We start from the raw sequence: 21,580 nt of genomic DNA on the forward strand, positions 1-21,580 counted from the left end.
AATATCTTCTAAAGCCTTTGATTTTATAGGGGATATTATACCAGTTTTCATTGAAAACCTGTTACTCATTTATGACTAACAATTTAACAAGTCTAAAGAATATTGGTGTGCTTCACCTGATGTCTGAAAAACCCGCTTAAAATGAATATATATCATAATTTATTATAAACGTTTGTCCTTGTATTGGTTAACAATTACTTAACGTACAACTTAATCTGTAGAGAAGGAAATAAGGAAGGAAAATCGGAATTTCAAATTTTACTAAACTCCATCGAAATGAAACATTTGTATTCACAACCACTTAAACTTACAAACTTTGGGAATTCCAATACAAGAATCAAGTAATTCGGTTGGATACTATCGTAATAGTACGGATTTAGTTGAAAGGTAAACTTGCAAACTCAAAAAATATTTGCCTTGTGCATAGAATTTATTTCAAATTATACAATATTATGTTGAAAGTATAATCATTGTTGTTCATTCAATTTATTTTCTTTAGGCATCATTGTTTGACAGGATTTAACAGGTGTGTTTTGTTAAAGATGCACTCTCACTCACAAACAAAATCAATCTCAATGAATACAATTGTTTTAATTGAATGAATTAATATAGAAAACATTATGGTTCCTCTGAAATATACCCTGTTTAATTTGAAAGAAAGGTGCAGAAAACACGGTATTGCTACCTTATGAGACGATAGTTTATCACTGTAATTATTTAAGCACTCAAAAATCATTTAATGATTGTGCGTTTTCAGCTATTAAATGCAATGTTTCAATCTTATTATTATTAATTATTATTTTACATAAAGGCATAATTTAGTTAGTAGTTAAAGGTTTATCACTCAAAATGTATGTTTGTTATACATGTGTACCAGTGTATGTACGTCAGTGTCACTTTGTGATTCAGTGTGACAGTACTTAATATGATGAAACTTGACAACCTGACCTGTTTTATATTTATAGACTTAGAATTCCATTATGTCAATATTCTTTCAGACATTAAGGTTTGGAAAAAAATGTTTTAGTAATTCTTTTGATCGAAATGTAACGATAGGTCTTAGTGACATTTGATGGTTAATTTATGTTAAAAATAAATTTCAATGATTTTTAATTGATTAAATTGATACTATTATAGTATATCTGCTTCAAAAAAAGTCCTTTGTAAAAAGATCCTTTTAAAATGACCTTGTCACCTCTTGGAAATAATATATCAACTGTAAGGTATCTCTTCATGTTTGATTTGGTTAAATACATCTTACTCTGTGAGTCATAACCCAAGAGAATAATCAGAATTGTATAAAATTAAGATTTTGATCTTATTAACAAACTCAAACAATTTACAAATCATATTCAAAAATAATATGTATGAATTATATTGTTTTCTCCAGACCATGGACAGAGAGAGTATGCAGCAGCTATCCCTGCGTCTGTCCAGGGTGCTGGAGGACATTGGGGTCAGCAGGTACAACCGCACCAGAAGGAGAAGAACATGGCTGATGAGGGAGATACTAGAGAGGATCTCAAATGAGTTACATGGTTTCAACATCACTCCCTATATCTTTGATAGCCAGACAGAGGGGACCACTACATGGGGGATGGAGTCAGATATAGACTCATTCATGTGTAATAACTACATGCCAGTAATACTTGACTGGAGTGAATGGAGGCAAGGGAGAGTGAATCTTCTTGTGGTAAAGACTGAACAATCTCCACCCCAGCACTGCTGGCTTCAGTATGTGAGACCTGACCTCCCATTACCACTGACAGAGGTGATCATGACTTATGACATGGTGGAAAGTGAGGGCAAAGTGCTGAGGACCAACACTCAAATTGAGACGCATGAAGAAATGAGACAAATGAGCCAGCCTGGAGAGATGGTGCAACATGGTCCGTCAAGAAGCTGGGATGAAATGCTTGATTATATAATTGCATTTCACTGTACCAGCCTTCCTGAAGAATGCAAGTTTCTATTCTGTAGGCCACGCCCTGGTCACTGGCCCAGACCTGACACACTGTCCATGGCAAGGCAGACTGGAGTGTTCCTGGTGCCACAAGGATACACTGAGGATCCTTCAAGACCAGTCAAGTGCCGGTCCACAACATTTCTTGTGCCTCCACAAAACATGTACTATCCTCTACATAAGTGGGAGTGGAGATTTTCAACTTCAATCATGGAGAGACTTCTTGTATTTGATATGAATACAATACAGCATAAGGTGTATGTATTTCTAAAAATGCTTAGAAAATCAACAATAAAGCATGTCGTTGATGACCGTTTCAGCACATTTCACATGAAGACTGCAATTCTGTTTACAATAGAGACATATCCACCAAACATATGGAGTGAAGACAACCTTGTACAGTGTGTGATCTACTGTCTGACCACACTTCTCAGATGGCTGAAGATCAGGTTGTGTCCACACTACACCATCTCAGGGGTGAATCTGTTCACCGGTAAGCTGTTCAAACATGAACAATACAAATTGCATTCCATGATAACAGAATTTATAAACAACAGCTTCCAGTGTTTATATACAATTAAAATGGATAATCTTGGGAGAAGAATGTCATCTGTTATTTCATCCAAAACTAATGGGGTTGGCACTAGGCGTAAATACAATCAATTCCAAATGTTTTTTTTGTACCATGGGTTGGCCACACAGGTAATCGATGAACATGAAATTTTACTTTTCAACGAGATAAACAATTTAGATAAATCTATGACAGAACATTTGGAGACACTGAATTTTAAGAAAAACAATGGAACTGAAATAGAACAAGAGGCAGCTTCCTTGTTAATACCATTAGTGTGTGGAACCCTTGCCTCCATCCAAGCCTCCAGGTGTATCTACCAAGAACAACCTATCACACACAACATTTTCCAGCTGTACCAACTGTCCTTTGACTCAGATCTGCTGTCCAGCAGACTGAAGTTTGCCTCCATGTTGTACTGCAGTGGGCAGTATGAGGCAGCAGCAAACTGCCTGACCTACTGTGAGGGCCTGCTGGGGCCTGCAGTATGGCAATGTTGTGAATGTAGAGGAAGACAGAAAAGACAACCAAACAATGAGTTCATGAAAAAGATTGTAAGCACACCATTCAAGGATATGTTACAGAAGTATAAAACCTCACATGTTATGTTCACTAAACATGAAATCCATTGTGTTCCACTACATCTGGTGTATGAAATGGTCAGAACAGTAGAAGATGAAGACAGGCAACAGAGTCATCCAGCACATCTTTATGCATGGATGAACCACATTGTGATTGACTGTGTCCCATTTCTCAACTACCTGCAGTACCTCACACACAGGCAAATGAACCAACGTCATAGAAAATTGCGGGCACTGAACAACCTTTATTTCTACATATCTTCAAGTGAAGGTCATGGTCATATAGACACTGCCTGGAACATGCTGGGCCACTGTTATGAACTGGAGAACAAGCAGGACCAGGCCTGGTTCTGCTACAACACGTCACTGCAACTCTACCCGAGAAACAATGCAGCCAACTGGCATATGGCTAGGATCATGCATCAACACTTAAATGGCTGAGGTCATAATAATCTTATGAAGTTTGGTGCACCATTCTTGACAAGATGATCATTATTCCAACTTACAGTTCAGTGCTTCATGAATGTTGTTGTACTTTGATGAAAATGATGTGTTTAATTTCACCGAACCATGGTAAAAAGTTGTTGCATGCAGAAAAACACTAAATAAAAGATAATTAAGTTAATAATCTTCTTTTATGCTGTACATTGTTTACAGAGTTTTATTAGTGAAATACAAAATATGTTTCAAACACCAACTTTTTGTGTTCACTGAGGGAAAAAATATTGCCACCCTTAACCAAAATAAACATTTATCATCAGTAATGTATGTTTATATTATTAAAATTATATTTATACAGTTTGGACTAGAAACACCTAAGGTCTTTAGTCCTGGTTGCTGCGCCATCCAGAATTAGTTACCAACAACAGCTGTCGCAGTCACATGAGACAAATGACCCCAATTCGGACTTTTCAAACAGATAGCCATTATGGCAGGCAATTACTCATTTTCCATAAGGTAGTAGATACTGTATAGTTATCAACCATAACTAAATATTATAATAGGAAATGATAAGCTAAAGTTTCCAGTACAACATTTATGCAAGCTCCTGAGAAAAGTAAGTTAGGAAAATGGATAATACGTTAGTAAAATGGATAATGTGAAATTATGATAATGGGCATTTCAATTTATGCAGTAAATTTATTCCTAGCACCAAGTTTGAGGATTATCGGTCAAAGCATTCTCTTTTTATTGATCGGATTTTTTTTTATGCTGACCTCAACATCGATACATTATAGGGGTCATCTGCAAGTCATGACCAACCTCCCTCAAGATTGTGAGAACCTATGGTACCATATGATCAATTGGACAAGGATTTTGTGTTCAAAGTCACTGTCACTGTGGCCTTTGTCCTTTTAACCCCAATTATTTTTCTAGTCAAGGTCACTAAAACCACGACATTCACCTGTTGATTCCCGATGCACATCTTAGTATTCCTATAAAGTTTAAACACTTTTAAAGATACATGCAGCACAAGATTTTGAGATAGATGGCTGGAAAATGTAAAAACAAATATCATTCTACGGAAACTGCTGAAGAAGAGGAAAATAATTATTGTTAAAGCTGAATTCCTATAACTGTTTCATACTCACCACAAATTTTAGTTCTTCTATTTCATATATCTTCTCTGCCCTGTTAGGATCGGTGATGGCAGACTCAGGTATGGCTAACAGATATCCAATCTGAAACAATTCCTAACACATGTAACTTGGTGCAATTTGTACAAAGAATTGAAGGCTTATCGTTCTAGAATAATAAGACTTTTGTCAGCAAAACTAACAAAAGTACAGCAAATAGGCATATCTTTTATAGTTGATCAAGGGCCCATAACCCAACAATATGACATATATGGACCAAGTTTCTAATGCATATAATGTCAAGTGTAACATGTGTACCAAGTTCCATCCATGTAAATTAATATATTTCACTCTTTTTCAATTATTGTCGAGGTTTAAGATTCTGCAAACAAAAACGGACAAGCTAAATTCAGAGCACCTACGACTTACCTGGGGCATATAGAGTACTGAGCACTCGGTTACGTAGTCCTCCAACTTGATCAGTTCATCCCGAGCTACTTTGGTCATCACCTCTGGCAGTTCGCTAATCGCTTCTCTGTAAAGCAGTCATACAATTGATAATGAATTTACCTTGATATTACTGACTTAGTTATTAAATGTGTACCTTAAGATGAATCTTTTTGTACAGAATTGTACAAGAATATACGCATAAATTTAAGCTCCACATTCAGACGCTTTTCACATGTATTGACCTTGACCTTAAAGGTAGGGTCTTGGGTAATGTGCAAAAAAACATCCTCATTCTATGATGTTCACTTCTGCCAAATATTTTTAAAATCCGACCTTGTATTACAAAGATATAGACTGGACAAAAATAAAATGGAAGAATGGACGGATGCATGGACGTGACAAGGCGCAAGATTTCTATATAGGGATTGATATTGTTATTTTACCACTGCACCACCAACACCAAGGCATTACAGATCAACTGTTTAACTTTCATAAGAAATTGGCTGAAGTAGACAAAATGAAGTTCAACTCTCTTGGAAGAATGAGCAATGCTCTAGCTCTCTGGTTGTATGATTGGTGGGGATTCTGATATATTTATATTATGTAATACAGCCTTCAATCATAAGGCAATTTGTCCATACTCTGGTCTACCTGTTCGTCAACATCCGACTTCACTACAAATCTGCCCTGTATACAACACTCCTGGAAGTCTACCTGAAAACACAAATACTTCATGCAAAATTGCGATATGATTGGTAAGACATACGAGTCGTTCATGTCATACTGATAAACAAGTAATATAAGCTGCATCAGTGTAGCAAAGTCTTCATGTTTTCAAAATTCTGAGAAAACCCCAACCTTTGTAAGCAGAATGTATACCCTTCTTCAGAATTATGTGGATATTTGTATTTGTATCCATGTTTTAAAGGCCCATTAGTTGCTGTTTTGGTGCAAGTAAATATAAAACTTTTCTTTGAAAAAAAATATATATCAAAAATTGTTGTCATTGATGAATTTGCAATCTTCATGTAAAATTACAGTTAATCTTCTCCGCTTCGGGCACTGAAAACAAGCATTTTAGAGTTACCCAAGTGGGTAACTGTATTTTGCGGAACGGAACGATTATTTTTTCTAAGATAGCAAAAATAAAGATACCCATATATAAGTCCAGCTCAATTGATGTTTTGTTTTTCGGGAAGGCAATATTGTCTTCTGTGCTTCGAACACATGTTTATAAAGCTGGTCTTAATTAAAGCGCATGTAATCAGTGACCGAAGCCTTGCATATTTATTCTTCGATCTCTAATTCCTGGCAACTAAAATATTTGAATTTAAAGCAAATCTAACACGCTTGTTTTCAGTGAAAATATATTTCATATGAATTCTCAGAGATCTATTTCTTGGTATTTCACAAACAACAAATGGAAAACAAAATATTATATTACACAAATAAAAGAACCTACATAATTATGTCATGAACACTTGTTCTATTTTCGGGGAGATGATATTTTTCATTGCTTCGAAATACACACACATATTTAAAGCTCCCCCGTTAGTCAAAAAAGCTTGGCATTTTTTAAATCTATTTGTGTTTCGTTCCGTTTCGCAAAATACAGTTACCCGTGTGGGTAACTGTATTTTGCGGAACGGAACGGAACAGTATTTTTTTCCTTAGATAGCAAAAAGGTACCCATATATATGTCCAGAACAGTTGATGTTTTGTTTTCGGGAAGACAATATTGTCTTCTGTGCTTCGAACACATGTATAATTATAAGCTGGTCTTAATTGATGCGCATGTTATCAGTGACCGAAGCCTTGCATATAATATATTCTTCAATCTCTAATTCCTGGCAACTCAAAAAAATGAATTTAAACCAAATTTAACACGCTTGTTTTCAGTGAAAATATATTTCATATGAATTCTCAGAGATCTATTTCTTGGTATTTCACAAACAACAAATGAAAAACAAAATCTTATATTACACAAATAAAAGGCCTACATAATTATGTCATGAACACTTGTTCTATTTTCGGGGAGATGATATTTTTAGTGCTTCGAAAGGCCCACACATTTATTTAAAGCTAGTCTTAAACGTCTGGTATTTTTGTTCTGTTCCGCAAAATACAGTTACCCGATTGGGTAACTGTATTTTGCGGAACGAAACAAAAATAAACAAACTCAAAATTAACGTAACATGTTTATTTTCCAGTTAATTGTACATGTATCGAGTTAACAATGACCTGAGTTGAGTAAACAGAACGAAAGCTTCTGTATTATAGATTTCCCCTCACACAAACATTCCCCGTTTTGTGCCCAAACTCTTGTTCCGTTCCGCAAAATACAGTTAGCCATGTTAAACTAATTATTTGGCCTTAATTCAAGCTAATGTTGATCTAAATAATAGTTACATGAAACATTTTATAAACAAGATAACAAATGTGAAGCAACTCCCAAAGATCTCTATTGATAATATATTGAGTTATGACTCTTGACAATCTGAGCAAAGCTAATTAATTTTGGCATGTTATGAGGGCTTCGTTTTACTATTATATTTGTTGTCATATTGATTCATGTTCGAAGTTGATACAATAGATTAAAAGCTGTAATGAAATATCAACTTGGTCTTACTTATTTTGTTCTTTTCTACAACAGACAATGAATATCCAGGTCAAAGGAGAAAGCTGCACTCTCTCAAGTTTTTCAATTTTTACTTTAAAGTTGTACTTGTAGGTTTGTTGGTATTAGCATCAATCAAAATGATTCATTTCTGTGTTATCCTACATTTACACATACATGCCATGTAGGCATTTTCATATTCGCAATAAAACATACATTCATTCGTGACTGATGTAATGCACAGAAAGTAGCTCACACACTCGTATAAGTAGTGTTTAATTTTTAGCGGGATTGTAAAGCTGTTAGCTGATATAGATCACTCTGAAGTAAGTTTCCTGGCCTGTGACAGACGAACTGTGTACTTTTGAGACACCATGAGAAAGCACCCCTGGTGGGGCTTGAACCCACAACCTCTTGGTTGAGAGGCAGACTACTATACCACTAGATCACTCTCAACCTATTTTGCAGCCTCTATTAAACTAAAGAGTATGTATTGACCCGATTTCAGATTTCTAATGTGATACAGTGAACAATTACAATGTAAAAACATAATTTGTTTAATAAGCACTTCAACATTTGTAATGCCAACACGATATACACACAATTTATCTTCACCATTGTTAGTATAAACAATATTGTTCACAGTTTTCCTTTGAATTTTAACAAATTCTAGCAAATAAATGTGTTCACAATTTTCCATTGGGCCTTAACACATATGATCACAGTTTTCCCTCTATTGTTGGAAGCACAAACTGTGATAGGAACGAATTAACGTCGGCTGTTTCCAAATCCAATGTCATAAACTTGCTAACGATCGCCTCACATCTGCAATAAACACACAAAAATAGATGTGTTGTAAATAACAATCATACTGGTACAATTCTATATATCTGGAATTGTTTCATTTAATACACAGTATATATACATGTAAATATATAATAACACATTATTCTATTATGCCCACAAATATACAACAAGCGATCTTTGATGTATAAACAAACAGACTAAGTAACACATAGACTTAAAAGGCACACAGTAGTGTAAAATGGGGGAAATTGCAATGAAATGGACCCAAAACAAAAGCAGCTGCATCACCAACAAAATATAGCTATCAAATCGTCAATGTGTTTGGACCAAATCAGAACAAGCATTGTAAGTGGTAAACTACAACAAACAAGAGTGCCAAGGAATAAATTATAACTTTCGTCTAAAGTTTTCCGTCAAAAATAGGGCATAACTGAATAATTATTAAAGTCAAAGTTATGGACTTTGTTGTTTAATTTGAATTGTCTCTGGCAACATGTGTACCAAGTTTCATTTGGATATTTTGACGGTTTTTTGTACTGCCCCGTCAAGTGTTTTGCTGGCAGACGATGACAATAATGCCAAGGAGTGCTATATATAACTAAGCATACTTTACTGCTATACTAGTTTTGAAAAATGTCATTATAAGGAATATTTGATAAATGTTTTTAAATTATCTATTGAGTTCAAAGTATTCAGTACCAGATGCAAAACTTTGAAAACAAGAGCTGTCACAGAGACAGTGCAGTGCGCTCGACTATTTGCTTTTTAGTGTAAAAATTGAAAAGTTTTGGTGAAACATGCATGGATCACTGTTAGATTAGATTTCAATGCAATACATGATGTGCTGAGATATTAACATAAAAGTGGTAACATGGAACATTTTAACTAGAATTTTTAAGTGTAATAATAAAGGGCCATTATTTGCAAAATACAGTTTTATAACTTGGTTATTCAATTACATTGGGTGGTTGAATACCATTATATAAAGCCTCAATGCAATACATCAACTAGTTGCTAAGATATTATCATACATGTGCTAACATGCAAGCCCTTAACCAGAATTTTAAGTCGCTTAATAAAGAGCAATTATTTGCATTAAATGCAAACAAAAGTTATCTTTCTTGGTTAATTAAGTAGGTTGGATGGTTGAGTGCCATTGTATCAAGTCTCAATGCAATACATGTGTACTTCAAGAAGTTGCTGAGATATTAACCTATGTGTGCTTGCAAGCAAAACCTTAACCAGAATTTTTAAGTCGAATAATAAAGGCCTACTATTTGCATTAAATGCGAAGTAGAGTTATCTTACTTGGTTAAATAAGTAGGTTGGATGGTTGCAAAACCTTAACCAAGATGTGACGCCAACGCCGACTCGGACACCGACGCCGACGCTTGGGTCAGCAGTATAGCTCTCCATATTCTTCGAATAGTCGAGCTAAAAATGGGCCAAGATTTCTGTAACTCCACCGACCTCCTGTACTGTGTGTCTGTGTCTACCGTATCCACTCTCTGCACAGGCTTACACTGGCGAATAAGCTCTGATGCCTGAAATGGATTAATTCAGTCTTAACAAGACGTGATATTTGAGTTACATTGGATGTATTCTACAGAGAGAACACAAACATATAATTCAACACCTCTCCTGATGCTGACCAGGATAGGGACAGCCTGGTAAGCCACATGACAGGTATAGCTCGAGTTGTATGGCCCTCAGCTTACTATCACAAGAGTTTAAAATGCCCTCAAATGTTATATACAACATAACATTACCTCAATACCCCTCCTTATGATAGCTGGGGGAAGACCAGCCTTGGCAGCCACATGGCAGGCATAGCTGGAGCTGGTGTGGCCCTCCACTAACTGATAGAGGAATACTAACTCTTCACCATTATGCAAGCTCTCTAAGGTCTGAAAGAAATGGAACAATGCAACTATTACTCCAATATCAAATGTATCACCCTGGAGAGTGATGTTTGGATAATCTTACTATCTAGGTGCTCTATACATGTCTCAGGTACTCATACAGGGCAATATATGCATCTTTTATGAACTTTTCACATATTTCAGGTACTTTACATGCATGTCATGTACTGAACTAACATCAGTTAATCATCAAATCTGACAGGTATGCTATATGCCAGTTAGGAACCCTATGCACCTGCCAGGTATACTACATGCTTGTCAGCTACTCTACACAAATATCAGACTCTCAACAAGCCAGGACGGTACTCATCCAACCTGTGAGGTACTCTACACAGTTGTCAGTGACTCTACATACATGTCATATATCACGTCATGTACTATATGTACTATATACACTAGTTAGGTACTCACCAGGCATTTGATGAAAGGGGACCTAGAAAGGAGGTGCTGTTGTATGATGTGGTAGAATTGAGTGCTCACAAACACATAAAGACACTGGTCTCCTTGCTCCACCCAGTGGCTGATACTGGCACAACAATGTACAATATACACAGGTACTCACTAGGTATTTAATGAGAGGCGACCTGGGAAGGAGGTGCTGTTGTATGATGTGAAAGTGAGTGCCAACAAACACATGAGGGCACTGGTCTCCTTGCCCCACCCAGTGGCTGATACTGGTACATTAATGAACTATGCACCCCTGTTAAGTACTCACCAGGTATTTGATGAGAGGCGACCTGGGAAGAAGGTGCTGGTGTATGATGCTGTGAAAGTGAGTGCTAACAAACACATGAGGGCACTGGTCTCCTTGTCCCACCCAGTGGCTGATACTGGCACATAGCAGGGACAAGCCATCAATCTGATAATAAAGACTCAATCTTTTACAGGGAAGATGCTACCTAAAGGTATACAAACAAATTCAATTAATATGCACCATTAAAAATGTGAAAAGTAGTTAATGGTTTTTAATGAATGATGAAACAAATCTTTTTAAAAAAAATTAAAAAACAAGACGCCAATGCGGCAACGCCGCATTAAAGCCGGATTTTTTATTTGACGATGCAATTTTGCAAACCTAGGATTTGAGCTAGTGACCTAGTATTTTTAACCAAAAAGACCCATATTTATACTTATCGGAGTTATCATTCATACAAATAACCTGATCAACAGAAACTATTCCATTTGTGTGAGGAAAAATGAACATTTTATAAATACATCAGCTTTTCCAATAAGCTCTGTCCCAGATATCTAGTTTTTGACCCTAGATGACACACTTTATCATCTAAGATTTTGAAAATAAGCATGATATTATACAGACAAATATTCTGACCAAGTTTCATCAAGATATGAAAAAAATCTTGTATATATGACATGAAAATATTTTTCCTAAGATTTGACCTAGCGACCTAGATTTTGACCCATATCAAAAAATATAAGTGGTTACATGCAAAACCTTAACCAGAATTTCTATGTCAAAAAAAGGGGCCATTATTTGAATTAAATGCAAAAGAGTTATCTAACTCGGTTAATTAAGTAGGTTGGATGGTTGAGTACCATTGTATAATGTCTCAATGCGATACCTCAAGAAGTTGCTGAGATATTAACCTATGTGTGCTTACACGCAAAACATTAACCAGAATTTCTAAGTCAAATAATAAAGGGCAATTATTTACATTAAATGCAAATTAGAGTTATCTAACTTGGTTTGTTAAGTAGGTTGGATGGTTGAGTACCATTGTATCGAGTCTCAATGCAATACCTCAAGTAGTTGCTGAGATATTAACCTATGTGTGCTTGCACGCAAAACCTTAACCAGAAATTCTAAGTCAAATAATAAAGGGCAATTATTTGCATTACCGGTAAATGCAAACAAGAGTTATCTAACTTGGTTAATTAAGTAGGTTGGATGGTTGAAAACCATTGTATCCAGTCTCAATGCAATACCTCAAGTTGTTGCTGTGAGATATTAACCTATGTGAGCTTGCACACAAAGCCTTAATCAGAATTTCAAAGTTGAATAATATTAGCCTATTTAATTAATTTGCTTTAAATGCAAACTAGAGCTGTCACAGGAGTGACGAATACCCCCAAATGCCGCCTGGACACAGGAATGGCAAACCATTCCTTTGAAAAGAGGCCATAACTCCAAGGTTACTGCACACTGCATCTTCTTTTATCATGCATGTATTGCATTATTTAAATCTGTTGAGTAATTTAGAAGTTACACTGCTGACAAGAAAAACTAGCCTTTCAAGAGTTATCGTCCGGAAACCGTTTTTCTATTTTAAGTAACAATGGCCTTGACCCCACCAGCCCCAATATCGAACTTGACCTGTATCTTCTGATGTTACACCTGTGTACCAAAAATTGTTCAAATCTGTCAAGCCTTTCAAGAGTTATCGTCCGGAAACCGTTTTTCTATTTTTAGTAACAGTGACCTTGACCTTGGTCCCACCAGCACCAATATCGAACTCGACCTGTATCTTCTGATGTTACACCTGTGTACCAAAAATTGTTCAAATCTGTCAAGCCTTTCATGAGTTATCGTCCGGAAACCATGAAAACCGACAGACCGACCAACCGACCGACAGTTCGACCGACCGACCAACAAGCTCACTCCTATATACCCCCTCAAACTTCGTTTTTGGGGGTATAACTAGAGTTAGTTTGAGACGCCAACGCCGACGCTTGGGTGAGTAGTATATCTCTCCATATTCTTCGAATAGTCGAGCTAAAAACTCTTGATTTCATTACGTTAAATGAAAACCTAAATGCAGAATTGTTAACGACGGCCCGCACAGACCGATCATTCTCCCGCCTGCCCGTTTTCGCCATTCTAAAACACCTAATCTTTCGATGAAAAAAAAAATGCTAAAAAATTGGTCATACAGTAACTTATGGATCCTTACCATGTCTGTTCCCTTGCCAAACTCATCAATAATACACAGAGACCTCCCAACAGCACTTCTCAATGCCTCAGACATCTAAAATGTTACAACAGTTCTTTAAAGATTTCTTAATGAAAACAATGATTTAAAACTATATTCTGCATGACAAAATGAGACAGGACATGTGAAGGATATAACAATATCAAAAATGTTGTTCTTGCGAAACAGAAATGCTAGAAATTGAACAAACTTAAACCATTAAAGTATTAACAAATGGAGAAAGAGAATTCACCCCTATAAGTACCTGGTTTATGTCAATCATGAATGTTGAGAGGCCCACAGAAACACTCTCTAATGAGCGGACTCTTGTAAAAATCCTATCAACCAATCCCAGTCTGGCCTCCTCTGCCGGTATAAAACTGCCGACCTGGGCTAGAAACACTATCAGGGCCACCTGAAGAATAAACAACAAAATTGCAATCCTTAGGGTACAAGGTCATTAAGGTCATACCGGTACTTCAAAGGCCAAACAATAAAGTTCCCACTGTATCTCATGTCCGGTTTCTTGGCATCAAAACTTTAGCCCTTACTCAAAACAATGACCATTTTCTATTTACAAACCTTGTTTGGTCTTTGGAATAAGATCGGATCGAAAATATTAATTTTATCAAACAAGATTCCAAGACAAGCAACTATCCATTGTTTTCAACAAAGTTCTTGACAACTACCCTTAAACTGAGAAAAGGATTTTTCTAATCTATTATGTTTTCAAGTACGGTAATGCCTTTAGACTCTCTTTTAATTCATTACTGTAACCTGTTTGAGATAGACAGATTTTCCACAGGCATTGGGTCCAGTCATGATCTTGACTCTGCCATACTCTGAGTTACTCTGGACATCATTGGGTACAAAAGTACTGCAACACATCTCCTGGATCGGGTGTCTAAAACAATATCAGAGCATTAGTTTTAACTACTTAATTTACAGTGATCATTATTTATAACAAAACTCATTGTGAATAAAAAACAAAGACAGATATTTAATAAAATACATTGGACCCCACAACTGTTTTGTTTGTAAGCCCGGGTGTATTTTAAAGCGCTTGTGGTCATTTTGGAATTCCCAATTTTAGTCAAAATGAGGCATAATACCCAGCCCGAAAGGCACCTAATAGTAAAATAGATCAGTAGCGCTTAACTTATTAAAGTCTCCTACCTTCCAGCCACAACTTAGAGTACACATAGACCGCAGTAACATAAGCGCAGTCACATAGTTAAAAGGACTATTTCATGGTCTGTAAAATGCACTTTTTCTGGACAAAACAATTATAACGAAATGAAGTATGGAAATTATAAGGAGTGTTAAAACTAAGATACCGACGGCTGACACCCTTCAGCAAATGCAGATTTATGCTCAAGTATTGTCTTTGAGGTCCATGAATTCAGCAAAAGGCTGTAGCTTATTACCGTAGTTGATCAACATTATCACAACAATTTTTTTCAATACTTAAATTGTAATTTTTCTGCAATATCGATATCAAAAAATAAAATAAAAATTATTAAAGTATTTTCTGATGCATTTCCGGGAACATAATGCTAACAGCAACAGTTAACATCAGACCTACTAATAACCAAGACCAATTTGGCAATACATCTGTATGAAGAGCTCAACCTCCTACCTTCCTGCCACAATTTCTAAGACATTTTCTTCAGTTATTATTGGCCTCACATAGTTGTACTCTCTGGCACAGGAAGCTAATGACAGCAAACTGAAACCACATGGGGGATAACCATGACCAATAATCAAGAATAATCACAGAGTCAGTTCAATCAATCATCAATTATATAATCAAAATTTTTTCAGCAAGAGAACAGAAATGGTTATCAATTGTAACCCATGAAAAAGACATACAATAGTTAACATTACTGTTATAAGCTGGTATAAATTTGTTGGATACCTGTGGTAAATGAGAAAGAAATCTTGGGCCAATCAGCAAGGCTTTCTACTGTCATACCTCACAGAGTTAAAAGTCAAATACCGTAAATTGTACTTGTATTGAAGTATAGGTTCATCTTAAATGTATAGTTTTTCTATAAGAGACCAATGATTTCTGAAAACCTTATTATTGAATCAGTTTACCAGTCCAGTTCAGCGGCCAGGTCTAGAACACTTAGTAGAACATTGGAGTGTTCCAACACAATGTTCTGTAGTTTGTGCATAATGGCAGTCTCCATGTCTGTAAACAAATGACAGCTAGTCACCAACAATCAGTGGTATCAATGGAGGAAAAACATTCTCCCTTCACACTGCTTGGCAAATGAATTGTGTTTTTGTTACACTTACATGTCCTGGGGTGGAATTGAAAAAGCTCTAAGAGACATTCGATAAAGATAAATAAAAACCTTAAATGACATAAGATAAAGGAGAAAACCACTAAGTGACAAAAGATATAGGAGAAAACCTCTAAGTCACATAAGATAAAGAAGAAAACACAACTAAGTGACATAAGATAAAGGAGAAAACCTCTTAAGTCACATAAGATAAAGAAGAAAACAACTAAGTGACATAAGATAAAGGAGAAAACCACTAAGTGACATACTTGGATAAAGGAGAAAATGACTAAGTGATAAGGATAAGGGAGAAAACCCTTAAGTACCAAAAGATAAAGCAGAAAACCTCTAAGGCACATAGGATAAAGGTGAAAACCTTTAAGTCACATAAGATAAAGGAGAAAACCACTAAGTCACATAAGATAAAGAAGAAAACCCTCAAGTGACAAAAGATAAAGGAGAAAACCTCAAAGTCACATAGAATAAAGGAGAAAACCTCTAAGTCTTATAGGATAAAGGAGAAAACCTCTAAGTCTTATAGGATAATGGAGAAAACCTCTAAGTCACATAAGATAAAAGAGTAAACCACTAAGTGACATATGATAAGGGAGAAAATGAAAAGAGTTACGTAAGATAATGAAGACAACCCTTTAGTTAAATTAGATAAAGAAGTAAACCCATAAGATACATAGAATAAAAAAGAAGAACCTTAAGTGACTTCAGATATTAATAAAACCTTAAGTGGCATAAGTGGCATTATAGATATGAGAAGAACCTTAAAGGACATTAGAAAAACAAGACAAACCTTAAGTGACATAAGATAAAGAATGAAAATCTTAAGTAACTTTAGATAAAGAAGAACCTTAAGTATTATTAGTTAAAAATTAGGATAATATAAAGGAGACGAACCTGAAGTGAAATCAGATAATGAAAAGAAGACATGTTTAGATGGAGATGAAGAACCTTAAGTGACATAGGATAAAGAAGAAGGACCTAAAGTGACATGTTTAGATAAAGAAGAAGAACCTTAAGTTGCAGTAGAAGAAGCAGAAGAAGATGAAGAAGAACCTTAACTGACATAAAATAAAGAAGAAGGACCTAAAGTGCCATCAGAAAAAGATGAAGAACCTTACGTGACATAGAAAAAAGAAAAAAAGAACTAAAGTGACATGTTTAGATAGAGAAGAAGAACCTTTAGTGACATAGAATAAAGAAGAAGGACCTAAAGTGACATGTTTAGATAAAGAAGAAGTATCTTAAGTGACATAGAATAAAAACAGACCTAAAGTGACATGTTTAGATAAAGAAGAAGAACCTTAAGTGACATAAAATAAAAAAGAAGAAGAAGAAGAAGAAGAAGAAGAAGAAGAAGAAGAAGGACCTTAAGTGACATAAGATAAAGAAGGAGAAGAACCCTAACTGACATAAGACAAAGAAGAATAACCTTCAGTGACATAAAATAAAAAACCCTTAAGTAACATTAGATAAAGAAGAAGAAGAACCTTAAGTGACATAAGATAAAGAAAAATAACCTTAAGTGACACAATATAAAGAAAAATAACCTTAAGTGACACAATATAAAGAAGAAGAACCTTAAGTGACATAAGATAAAGAAGAAGAACATTAAGTGACATAAGATAAAGAAGAAGAACCTTAAGTGACATTAGATAAAGAAGAAGAACCTTAAGTGACACAAGATAAAGAAAAACCTTAAGTGACAAAAGATAAAAGAAGAAGAACCTTAAGTGACATAAGATAAAGAAGAACCTTAAGTTACATAATATAAAGAAGAAGAACCTTTAGTGACATAAGATAAAGAAAAAGAACCTTTAGGGACATAAGATAAGGAAAAGGATATCAATAACCTTAAGTGTCATAAGATAAAGAAAAAGGACCTTAAATGACATCAGAAAAAGAAAAAAAACCTTTAGTGACATTAGATAAGGAAAAATAAGTGGCATATACGATAAAAACAGATCCTTTAGTAACATACCTTAATGCAGAAGAGCCTTTAGTGACAATTGATAGAAAGAAGGACCTTAAGTGACATTTTAGATAAAGAAGAAGAACCTTAAGTGACATCATGTGAGATAAACAAGAAAATTTTTACGCCTATAGCATGTATACTGCTAACCAAATGGACCTTATACGAAGACAAAGATGAATCATTATCAGCCCAACACCCCAAACTAAAAAGATGATAACAAGTAAAACTATTGTAAATGCAACTGAATAATCTCACCTGTTATGTCACATCTAGTATCTCCAAGCAACGAATCCAGTTCTACAATATGAGATTAAGATTGTTTTTACATTAAGTGCTTAACAATTATATCATATAAAGCTTTAAACAAGAGCTTCATTATGGAAACACATATTGTGCGATTTTTTTTAATTTATATGTTTCTTCATTGGTCATGGCATACATCTACAAACTGACAATGCTGAACAAAAGTGCTGCCGGGTAAATGACAAGACTCACCTGTAATACTTCAACTGAAAAGGGGGCATAATCAACAATACTAACAGCCAGAGTTATGGGAGTGCTTTTCTTGTTCTTATCTTTTCTGTCAACATGTTCACCAAGTTCCATATATTTACACCTCAACTTCCATTCCTTAAATGAACTGCCTTTCGGCAATTGCGTTTATCAATCGATGAATGCAGCATCTTCGGATATGTTCGGATCGCATTTATTCATCGCATAACAATATACATGAAAACTATTGATCTTGTTATTGTTTGTATTGTGTCAGCAGGTCCCGTAAAATATAAATCAACATTTTAGAAAGTGCTAGGTTATTAAATTTTAAACCTTTTGTTGCCAAAAGTGTTTCAATTTTATGTTTAAAAGTGATTTAAAGTGGTTGATCTTTTCCCGCGTTATTGTGACGTCATTTAAAAAAAATGTTTCTGGTAACAGGCGAGTCGTCCTATTTACAGAATGGGTAAGAAAGGAATACTGAAAGGTAATCTGAAATGAAATGAAGTATTTTTTTAACGTTTCTTGAATAAAATAATGAATTATTGGTGTAAATATAAGGATGAATTGCTGGGTTGATGTCATTATCGGGGATATGAACGCAATTGGGCTCAGGTCAAAGTATGCGTGGAGTCCTCCACACACTTAGACCTGCCCGATGCCCAATTGCATTCATACCCCGATAATGACATCAACACCGCAATTCATTCCTTAAATATTTACATTAACACTTCATTCCTTAACGATGGTAGTTGTTTATCAGTTTCACATTATTTCTGTTTAAAGTGCAATGGCATTTCCATCGATATCGCGTGCCTTTGTTCGATACTTCTGTCCTGTCATTGGGCGCAATAATACTAATGGGCGGGGCATATTTACTACGGAACTATTTTTTTCAATGAAATCGTAGTAAAATTATTTGCAACATGCAAAACTGTAATCTGCAGTAAAGCAGTTAAAATAAAATAAGCAACGATAATATGATTGATTTTAATGTAGATGATTTCATGATGGATGGAACAGTTGAAGAAATATTAAATTACCAATGATGAAGACTTATTGAGGAATTTGGAATTGACATTTGGTAAAAATAAAGCATCTGACAAAACATGAAATCCAGGAAATGAAACAGTAACATATTGTAGTGCACCCAGCAACGTCCATAAGAAAGAGCCCAGTTCAACACAAAGTCTTTTCGCATCCTCTAGTTGGCTTTTCTTCCGCGAAAGTTCAAGTTACCCCACCCACCGCCACTGTCATTTTCACATAGACGTTCCATCCTCATTGAATGATTACTTCCAAAGAAATGACAATGCACTTGCTGATTTGTCCAACACCGTATTCCAACATGATTCATACACCAACTGATTCTTCAAAATAACGCTCAACAAGTAAATAGACTGGAATTTCTCTCCAATTTGAAAACTTGATCGTGACTTAACAAACGCTAGTATCGCGAGATATAATGAGAACTTTGTAGGTGGCAATATTTTTGTTGTTTTCTTATTTTTGTTAATTTTTCATTACTCACGTTGTATTTTTCTAGTTTAAATGCAGTTATAATACGTATTTATAATATACTTGACCTTGAAAATATAGAAAATAAACATATAAATAAGGAACTATTTTTGGATTCCACCCATTTTGAACAGCCCCATTGCATACCAACCCCCAATAAAGTGCAACATGTCGAATTATAATCCTTAAATGAATGACATGAATGGTGTTTATGATTTGGGCAAGGGCAAAGTTTTTGCACTATGATATCGAAGCTGATGGCAAAGCACTTGATAACGACAAGAATGACACAAAAACTATGACAATACCTTGACTAAATTGTTATGAACAACAGAAGAGGTAACAATGAATGAACTGTAAAATAGTCACTTCAAGGCATGCAATTAACAGCAATAGGTTCAATACCCCTGGTTCCTGCACTTCTGTAGTTCAGCACATTGTTCGAGGCAAACTAGAGGATATGTTAATGGGATATGAACAAACAGCTGAATTGTATGGGTTTAAGAGTTCATCTTTAACTATTATACAACCTTCATGTAAAAAAATTAAATCAAACAATTCCAAAACAAAGAAACTGACTAAATAATTCACAAGTAAAATTTGAAACATGGTACATGCTGAAATGCAGTTATGCTTAATTAAAAGGTGTAGGAAAATAAAACGAGGGATGAATAGGCAAACTGACAAAGGTACAATGTAACTCTCTTTTTGCTATGAATGCTTATAAACTGCCAACAATATTATGGCGGCATGATAATGATTTATTGGTGTATGAAGTTTTAAAAGGTCCGACAAAAAAATATATATATATAAAAGTACCAAAAGTTTAAAAATCAGAATCTTGAAAATACTCATTTGCACTCCACTGCTTCTGAAGACAATCTGTGTATAAAGTTTGATCACAAAATGCGCAAATTAAAGGAGTTATGAAAAAAGTAAAAAAATGGGTATCAAAAAAGTAAAAGTGTAATAACTTGTATATCACTCACAAAATAAAGGGTTTTTGCACTACTCCTCAATCAAGTCAATATGGATTAAAGATTGCAGTAAATACATATACAACATATGGACTTTTTGGAGAAAATTAAACTTCCGGATGCCACAGGACAGACAGACGGACTGATGTGCAGACAGACGGGAAAATGTGATTCCTATATCCAAAATAGTGGGGGGCCCACTGGGGTATAGTTTGAGCCGTTACAGGATGTGATATGAGTCCAAAATATTTGCATATCTGACAGAGGGAGCAATTTGCAAGAACCTTTAAATTTGGTAGACTATGCAAATGTGGGCCATAATTAGTATTTAGGATAAAATGGTGTTCTGTAACCAAATTGCAAAATGGATGTCATGTCTTAAAGTATTAAGTCAATTGAATAAAGATACTTTAAGAGTATAGAAGTTATAAGTAAGAAATAAGTAAGTAAAAATCCCTACTTGGCCTTAAACTTTAACCTGACACATTTTGACACAATGTGCCATAAAACTAGTTGATTCATGGTCCATAATTTGTAAGAGGAATAATATTGAGTTACTGTATGAAATCTCATTGTGTGATGGTTCTGAAAAACTGTGTAAAGTATTAAATGAAATGAATGAAAGGTATTGGAGTTATAATTGAAAATGCAAGCTTGCCCTTAAACCTTAACAGGACACCGACACCTACACACGCCAATGTTCTGACAGATGCCGAGCTGGGACGAGTATTAGAGCCTTATTCCTTCAATAGTCAAGCTAATGAACCATTTATGTTTTATTCCCACCGTCTGATTTGGCTGCCAGCCAAAGACAGCCTCATTCCTATAAGCAAATGTGTTAAATTGATCACCCCCTTCAGATTGTGCAAGTAGATGGCATATAAATGTTGGTGAAAT

The 21,580-nt window shown here is 35.2% G+C and overlaps 2 protein-coding genes across 2 annotated transcripts in view; one reads left to right on the forward strand and one right to left on the reverse strand.

The window, feature by feature from the left end:
* Nucleotides 1–274: 274 nt before the first annotated feature.
* Nucleotides 275–3,813, forward strand: LOC128214611 (uncharacterized). The gene is made up of 2 exons (XM_052921175.1): nucleotides 275–387; nucleotides 1,391–3,813. Exon 2 carries the CDS (start codon nucleotides 1,394–1,396, stop codon nucleotides 3,554–3,556), a length of 2,163 nt encoding a protein of 720 aa, XP_052777135.1. The 5' UTR covers nucleotides 275–387; nucleotides 1,391–1,393; the 3' UTR covers nucleotides 3,557–3,813.
* Nucleotides 3,814–8,300: 4,487 nt separating this feature from the next.
* The window catches only part of LOC128213981 (mutS protein homolog 5-like), a 55,175-nt gene continuing 41,895 nt past the window's right edge, over nucleotides 8,301–21,580 (reverse strand). The window contains exons 18-28 of the mRNA XM_052920131.1: nucleotides 20,112–20,157; nucleotides 17,949–17,990; nucleotides 15,516–15,612; nucleotides 15,055–15,144; nucleotides 14,193–14,319; nucleotides 13,681–13,830; nucleotides 13,398–13,472; nucleotides 11,204–11,347; nucleotides 10,336–10,473; nucleotides 10,037–10,110; nucleotides 8,301–8,584 (exon numbers count right to left, since the gene is read on the reverse strand). Of these exons, the coding sequence (XP_052776091.1) occupies nucleotides 8,479–8,584; nucleotides 10,037–10,110; nucleotides 10,336–10,473; nucleotides 11,204–11,347; nucleotides 13,398–13,472; nucleotides 13,681–13,830; nucleotides 14,193–14,319; nucleotides 15,055–15,144; nucleotides 15,516–15,612; nucleotides 17,949–17,990; nucleotides 20,112–20,157 (1,089 nt within the window). The 3' untranslated portion in view covers nucleotides 8,301–8,478. The remainder of the gene's footprint in view (nucleotides 8,585–10,036; nucleotides 10,111–10,335; nucleotides 10,474–11,203; nucleotides 11,348–13,397; nucleotides 13,473–13,680; nucleotides 13,831–14,192; nucleotides 14,320–15,054; nucleotides 15,145–15,515; nucleotides 15,613–17,948; nucleotides 17,991–20,111; nucleotides 20,158–21,580) is intronic.

The sequence above is a fragment of the Mya arenaria genome, chromosome 13 (assembly GCF_026914265.1).
Source record: "Mya arenaria isolate MELC-2E11 chromosome 13, ASM2691426v1".
NCBI classification, from domain to species: Eukaryota; Metazoa; Mollusca; class Bivalvia; order Myida; family Myidae; genus Mya; species Mya arenaria.